The 7,864-nt window shown below is 48.8% G+C and overlaps 1 protein-coding gene across 1 annotated transcript in view; it reads right to left on the bottom strand.

Annotated features, from left to right (window-relative positions):
* Window positions 1-1,898: 1,898 nt before the first annotated feature.
* MGST3 (microsomal glutathione S-transferase 3) overlaps window positions 1,899-7,864 on the bottom strand; it is a 29,506-nt gene continuing 23,540 nt past the window's right edge. The window contains exons 3-6 of the mRNA XM_004706761.2: window positions 6,083-6,156; window positions 4,902-4,959; window positions 3,256-3,328; window positions 1,899-2,148 (exon numbers count right to left, since the gene is read on the bottom strand). Coding sequence (XP_004706818.1) covers window positions 2,012-2,148; window positions 3,256-3,328; window positions 4,902-4,959; window positions 6,083-6,156 — 342 coding nt within the window. The 3' untranslated portion in view covers window positions 1,899-2,011. The remainder of the gene's footprint in view (window positions 2,149-3,255; window positions 3,329-4,901; window positions 4,960-6,082; window positions 6,157-7,864) is intronic.

The raw sequence follows: 7,864 nt of genomic DNA, 5'->3' as shown, positions 1-7,864 counted from the left end.
AGTCATTACTGCTGGGGGTTTTGTTTGCTTGCTTCCTGTAATGTGTATGATTTTTCTGTCTGAAATCCAGAATAAGTAGATTTATAGACAATAACCAGATTGATAACTGCCTAGGGGCCTGGCAGGGGAGGATGGGAGAAATGGGAAGCTAACCAAGAGTATGAGAAGAAAATGTTCTGAAATTGATTGTGATGAGTACACAAATCTTAATATGACTGAACAGTTAAGTTGCATGGAATATGAAGTCTGTGCCCCCAATCTAATTAAACAATGAAAAGGGGGGACCCGGTGGACTTCAAAGGTGTAAAACCAGTGTTGGCTCCAAGTCCTGCCGGAGCCGCTTCAGGGTGGTGACGACCGACCGTCTGCACAGGTGCGAAGGGAAACCCGAACCGCCTCTGCAGGCCATTTCCTATATGCCCGCCACCTCCCAGGCCATCCCTCCCAAACAATATACAACACAGAAAAAGCCTAGGCCAGTTGTACGTTTTGTTTTTCTCAAAACAGGACCCAAACCCTCCAGAACAACCATTGACCATCATCACTTTACTTTGTAAAAGGGCATTTTAATATAAAAAGGTAGTCAGAGCTTTATGAAAAATCCTCATTTTTCACACTTGGCTCTGCAGGAGGGTAGATCGTTCCCGGCCGCACACTGGTGTGGACACTGATCTCATCAGACTCCTGAGACCCCCGTGGTCATCTGGCCATGGCTGCCCCTGTGCATTAGTGTCTGTTGTCTGTAAATGCCTCATTTCCCTTAAGTGGTTAGGTGGTACAAGAGAAAAATCCAGGCTTTTAGAGTTGGATTTGAGTTCAAATCCTATCTCTAACCCTCCTAGCCTAGCTAAGCACTTCAAATGTGGTTATTGGGTGAATGAATTTAAAATATTTCATTAACTAGAACTTTAATAGCTACTTGGCTTTTCATGGCCTTGGTCCTGGACCACACAGGCCTTTTCTATCCTTTTACTGGGAGTTCATACAGACAGCTCTTATCACAATCCATACATACACCCATTGTTAAGCACATTTGTACATACATTACCATCATTCTCACAACATTTTCCTTCTATTTGAGCCCTCGGTATCAGCTCGTTCCCCACCACCCCCTTCCTTCATGAACCCTTGATAATTTATAAATTATTTTTTTCATATCTTACACTGACCAGTCTCCTTTCATCCACTGTTCTTTTGTCCGTCTCCCTGGAAGGGGGTTATATGTAGGTCATTGTGAGAGGGTTCCCCTTTCTCTCCCCACCCCCACTTCCTTCCTAGTATTGCTATTCTTATTATTGGTCTTGAGGGATTTATCTGTCCTGGATTCCCTGTGTTTCCAGCTCTCCTCTGTACCCGTGTACATGCTCTGGTCTAACAGGATTTGTAAGGCAGAAATGGGGTCATGACAGTCAGGTGTTGGGAGCATTAAAGACACACAGGCTTTTTCTGTTGGTACAATTTATGGCCCCCTTTGTGTTTTCAGTTTTCTGGGGCTGCCGTTCATGTGATTCATAGGCTCTTCACGTGGCTGCCTCCCACGTCTTTATTGCGAACCACACCTCCCCCACGTGTGGCTCTGCACTGCGGCCCTTGTATCCAGACATTCATCCTGAAGTGTCATCTAAAGTTTACTTACAGTGGGTCTCCCATGGAGCAGTGACCCTCAAGTTCAGCAGTGCAAACCTACCAGCCGCTCCATGGGAGCGAGTTGAGGCCATTTGCACCTGTACAGGTTAAACGTCGCGGAACCCCCAGGGCAGTGCTGCTCTTCCTGTGGGGTTGCCAGGCGTCTGAAGAGACTTGGTGGCACTGGCTGGCTCTCGCCCATCTAATGAGAACACGCCACTCTTTGAAAGATAGAGACTCACCCCCCAAAAAGGAAAAAGGAAGTCGGAAGGTTTAGGTATGAGGCTAAAGCCATTTAGGTTTTATTATATTTAGAAAAAAAAAAAGTAACTGGAAATTAAGGTAAGTCATTCAAAACGAATGTGAATTTTTAAACCCGTATACTTCAATGGCAGCATTTGGACCCAGCACCCAAGCCAGTTTTCACCCAACCGAGATGCTGGAAAGCGGAGCACACCGTCGTGCCCATCAAGCCGATGAGGGCGATGGAGCCCAGGGCGCCGCGATTCCGCTTGCTGGGCTCTGGAGAGAGAGCAGACGAAGTTACTGAGCATGTCCACAGTGAGACGTATCCACACCCAGCAGCCATTCTCTGAAGGCACCCGAGGGATGGATGCTTGATGCCCAGCTTTAAGAGGCTGACCCTCTCTAATCTAAAGCTGCCTGCCTGTCACGGACTCCATGCCTCCAAATAATCTGTCACCGTCCTGCTGCCGGACCTCAGAAACTAGGGGATGCTACCAGAGGTCCTCTGTTCTGGGCTCTTTAGAAGGGCGTGTCTCTTCTTCAATCAACAATCTACATCGTTTTCATGCTTTCCTCTGGTACACACGAGCACTGGTGTCATAATTTGGGGTTAAGTGTTGGGCTGCGAACTTCAAAGATTGGTGGTTCAAACCCACCAGCTGCTCTGTGGGAGAAAGATGTGGCCGACCACTTCCGTAAAGATTCACACCCTGGGAAAGCCCATGGAGCAGCAATGCTTTGTCTGGAGGCTCCCTATGTCAGGAAAGACTAGACAGCAGTAGGCTTGGGTCTTTGGTAATGGTCAGGTCGATGGGAGGTGCTGTTAGGTTTTGGCTACTAGACGTCTAAACCCACCCAGAGGCTCCTCCAAGGACAGGCCTGGCCGAGAGAAGCCCGTGGAGCTGTTCCACTCAACATGCAGACTCGCCCTCCGTCCACTCCAACACACCCTGCCCCCCCCCTCCCCCGCCAACCAACCACCCATCACCAACCAGCCAGCCCCCACCACCCCCCACTAACCCCCACCGGAGAAGGTAGGAGCAAGAATTCCGAGTCAGATCACCTGGGTTTGAATTTGGTTTATACTTAATGAATTAGTAACCTTGACCCTAATTTTCCTAAACTTGTTTCCTCATTTATAAAAGGGGATCATATCATCCATCACAGAATCCTAGCAGTAAACAGCACATGCAAAGTTTTTGGAATTACAATTGCCACATAGACAATGCTCACTGAAAATAAGCATTGTTCTACTCCAAGGTTAACAAAGAACACAACATGATACTTTATTTCCCACCTTCCTTAAAGTCCTGCTAAAAAGAAAAAATACAGTAGCATTGGATTTTAAATGTGCTTCCTTAGCAGATGTCCGTAGGTCCTTACCTCCTGTGTAATAGCCATAGGCATAGAGAACACGTCCAACAATCCAAGCCAAGCCCAAGCCAGAAACGATACGCTAAAATAAAAAGGCTGCGTTAGCATTTACCTTAAAGAAACAGCACACCCGTATTAACACCGTGGGTTCACTGACACAATGTTTAGGCTGACCATTTCATGGATACAGTAAAATATTACCAGCTGAAGGTCTTTGTTGTAGTCAGGAAGCACAAAGAGCTGTCGTCTACCAGCTACTTGTAGGCATGGGAGCCGAGGTTGGGGGTGGCGGGGGGAGGCTTTCAGTACTCTGCCTGGTCCTGGTGAACGCAAAGCACTGCAGCATAAGAGGCTGCCCTGGGGCCGGCAAGGGCACCCGAGGAGAAGGAGACCAGAGTTTGGGGACAATGAGAAGTCTGAAGGGGCAAGCTCCGGGTTGAAGGGTGGCTGGGGCACAGTTTCCCAGTGAAGCCTTGCAGGATACTCTTGGCTACCTTCAAAGCCAGAGCAGGGAACCTGCTGTGATGTGAACACTCTTGGTGCGGGTTTTTCTGGCCCATTTCTCACTGTTTCCAATTTTCCTTAGCCTACTTCAGAGAATGGTGTCCTCTGAGAAAACCTCACAAGAATACCCCCCCTTTGAAGTCCCCCTCAAAAAGTTGCTCCCACCTTCTGAGCTGCCCTCTGTGCCGTGAACTTAACTGGCCCAGCGGATCCTCTCAGAAGCCTCTTGTGATCGATCCCGTGTTTTTGAAGGCACCCTCACAAGACGGGGACAGTGTGTCACTGAGAGAGCTTGCCTACAGCCGATCACAGGGTCCCGTTTAAATGGGCTGGGTGGATAAACCTGTGCATGCATGACCTGGAACCCAAGTAGCAATACTTCCCGACTCCTTCTCATTTCTGTGAAGTACAGCCAAGCCAAGTGTGATGAAACCAGGCTTGCCTGTGGTTTGCTTACGCGGATTTCTGCCGGTGTCCCCTAACTAAAAGGTGAAACTCCAGGAAACCAAGTCTCTCTGTGCTGTCAGCCTAAGTGGTCAGCCAACATTTGTTTCACGCGCGACTAGCGTGAAGGAAATCTTTCAGACAGACATAACTTTGGGAAGGATCAGATGGCCTGAGTCCAAGTGCAGATTCCTCGGCCCTTAAAGTCCCTGGAAACGGACGCCATGCTTGGTAAAGTGGAGGGGCAGTGACCACGAGGAAGAGCCTCTGCAAGATGGACAGACACAGTGGCTGCACCGCCAGGCGGGCTCACTCACAACCCTTGTGAGGGTGGCGCCCGAGCAGGGGCGTCTCATGCTGTTGTGCACCGGGTTGCTATGAGGCGGAACCCTCTTGAGGGTCCCCGACAGGATTCTTAAAGCTATTTGACCTTGTGAAAGATACAGCCTTCTCCTTACCTATGAAAGTGGGGGACATTCTACCTTCATCCGAGAACTCTGTAAAAGTATCCGGATGGAATCCTGTGGAACACTGTCCCTGGACATTAGAGATGTCCGTTCCTTTCCTCCTTCGCTGAGGGTAGCTCAATGAACTCATCAAGTATGAGGGCGCTTCAAACAGTAAGTGACAACCCTCTGTTCCTTCCATTCCATTTCTCATGAACTTTCTGCAGCCCCCTTGTTGAAGGGACACAAGGGCAAGCTTACCGGGTGGTAGACGCCTCCAACGGCTAGGAAAAACAAGAAGGGAGGGTACACTTCCAACCTGGAAGAGAGGGAGCGAAACACTTGAAATATGCCCCGCGAGCCACGAAAACTTCTTTGCTACAAACACCCCGAGAGAAGGTGACCTTGGGGGACACCAAGGTCAACGGACATGACAGTTCACAAAAAGACTGCATTCAACACCCTACTTTGGTGAGTAGCACCTGGGCAACAGCTAAGGTGCAGTTATTGGTCTCTGTCTGGAGGCAACAAGAGTGAAGAAAATAAAATGCACGTGGAAACAATTGTCCAGTGGACTGATGGGCCACACAAACATCAGTCTCTCCGCAAGCAGGAGGCCAGAGGAACTGACGAGTGCCTGCTTACCGCTACCAACTGCTCTAAAAGGAATCATCATGGAAGGGTCTGGATAGAGTGGGAGAAAAAACTGTGGGACAAAACTCAACATAATTAAAAACAAAACAAAACTATTCTTACTGGCTTCAGAGAGAGAGAGAGAGCGTGGAAACAAACGAGAGAGAGAGGCCTCTAAGAGGTTTCCACCTTAGCCAGTCAACCAGTTGGTACCCCAAGGGAGCATTTCCCCAAGGAAAAAGCTCAGAAGGGTCAGGAGAGGAGGCGGGACGGAGGCAGTGGGCTACGTGGCGGTGTATCACGGACACTGCATCAGTGAGATGCAACAGACCGTGCACAGGTGGCGGACGGACGACTGGTGATCTCTGCAAACCTTCACTCAGCTCACAGGGGAAACGCGAACAAGCGTAAAAATGCCTCTGCAGAGCCCACAGGAGCCCTGGTGGCACCGTGGTTAAGTGCTCAGTGGCTCAAACCATGTGAGAAATCTGTAGCGATCTGCTTCCCTAACGATTACGCCTGGAAACTTTCTGGGGGCAGTTCTACTCCTGTCCTGCAGGGTTGTGATGAGTCTCAAAGCAATCTGCTGGCCGCAAGCTTGGTTTTGAGATACAGATTTTGGGAGTACGAACAGTTAATACAATATGGCTGCTAATCTAAAGCCTGGGAGTTTGAGTCTAGCCAGAGGAAGAAAGGCTTGGAGAGCTACTGCCAGCATTGCTGTCGCTGACAGAGAGGAAGCACATGCTCAGTGCTCAGAAGACACCAGGCTGCAGGTGTCCTTGGTGCCCCCCAAGGTCAGCACTCACGTGTTCTGATGGGCTCGCTGGATGCAATTGAAGAGGTGCCCGTTTTCGGGGTCCGTGCTATACATGGTCGGGTACTGTGAAAACCAAGGGCATATCATTAGTCCACATAGCCAAGAGGAACATTCACAGATAAGAAATAGAGTCAACCTTAGAGACTATCTATGCCAATGCATCTTCTGTCCTAACTAACTCTGTTAGACAATCGTTTCATTTCTCTTGAAACAGTTCTAGTGACCAGGGTCTCAGTACTCAGAGGAAGAGTTGCTCAGTTTCTGTGAACCATGTCTCTCGTAATTAGCAAGTCGTTAACTAAAAGGTCGGGGATTCAAGTGCACCTGAGGCCCCTTGAGCTGTTGGAAACCTTGAGGGGTGACCGTGAGTCAGGGTGGACTCAATGGTGGTTGGGGTCATGGCTGTGGAGGTGTATGAGGCAGAGGCAGCTTGTGCCAGGCTCCAGGCTATCCGCTGGTGCCAGGCCATCAATGGTGCATTTCAGACACGTTACAAAGATTCCGTAGGGAAATGGCTGTCCTAACAGTCATCAAATACACCTCTGTCAGATTTCTCTTCATGGGAGAGGAAAAAGCAGAAGTGTGAGAGTTTTATGTACATCTATTTAAAAACAAGAAATTGCACACGTAAAACGTAAGAGACTCCAGCTAGGGAAGCTATTTAGGCATTGCTCAACAGAAACGGCTGTCTGAAATTGCTCACCGGGGAGACTTGAGTGTTAAGGAGCCCTGGTGGGGTAGGTGCCCGTTTGGGCCACTCACTAGAGGGTAAGCATTGCAACCCCTCCAGCCGCTCCTCAGGAGAAAGAGGAGGCTGTCTACTCCCATCCGTTAAAGAGCTCCGGCCTCAGACACTCACAGCGGCAGTGCCCCCTAGAAGGCTGCTAGGAGTTGGCACTGACTAGATGGCAGTGAGTTTTCCTCCCCCTGGAGCTTTAAGCTCAGTGCCGCATCTCTCTTCTTTCTCTACATGGTAAACAAGGAAACCCAACCTCAGCCATCACTACACCAGGAACAATGCCATCACTGAACCCTCTTCAGAAGACACCACTCTTTCGTGCAAATCGCACCAGTCAATAAGTTCCTTGCTCTGACCCCTGTACACCTTTCTACCAGAGTCCCTGGGGAGAAAAACAGCTCAGCCCCCAACTACGAAGCAGGAACCTGCCACTGACCAGGGGGGGGTGAGTGAGCAGCCTCGCCCTGGGACAGAGGGTGTTGGTTATAATTTAACGGTGGATCATCTGTTCTCCCTTTTGACCCATTTTATATGTTCTCATTTTTATTTTGTGCTTTCTTTTCGATTGAGCTTTCCCCTCTGTTTTGTTTTGTTTCTGTTCTTGGGCTGGTTGGTTTTTCTGGGATGTTTTTTCTTTCTAGGAAATCCAAGAGAGGTAAATCAGTAACTGGATTCCCAGTTTCTTAGGGTCCTGGCAGGGAAGGTTAGGAGTGGTGGGGAGTGGGGAGATAATGACGATGAGCACCAGAAAAAAGGAAATGCTCTACAATGATGGTGGTGGCGACCGTACAACTTTTTAAAAAAAAATTGTTTTATTAGGGGCTCATACAACTCTTATCACAATCCACACATACATCAATTGTGTAAAGCGCATTTGTACATTCATTGTCCTCATCATTCTCAAAACATTTGCTCTCCACTTAAGCCCCTGGCATCAAGTTCTCATTTTCCCCCTCCCTCCCTGCTCCCCAATCGCTCATGAGCCCTTGATCATTTATAAATTATTATTTTGTCATATCTTGCCCTGTCCGA

The sequence above is a fragment of the Echinops telfairi genome, unplaced genomic scaffold (genome assembly GCF_000313985.2).
Source record: "Echinops telfairi isolate 266 unplaced genomic scaffold, ASM31398v2 ScPeMD7_7424;HRSCAF=8462, whole genome shotgun sequence".
Lineage (NCBI taxonomy): Eukaryota > Metazoa > Chordata > Mammalia > Afrosoricida > Tenrecidae > Echinops > Echinops telfairi.
The sequence above is the reverse complement of the archived record's forward strand: the minus strand, read 5'-3'. Positions and strand labels throughout refer to the sequence as shown.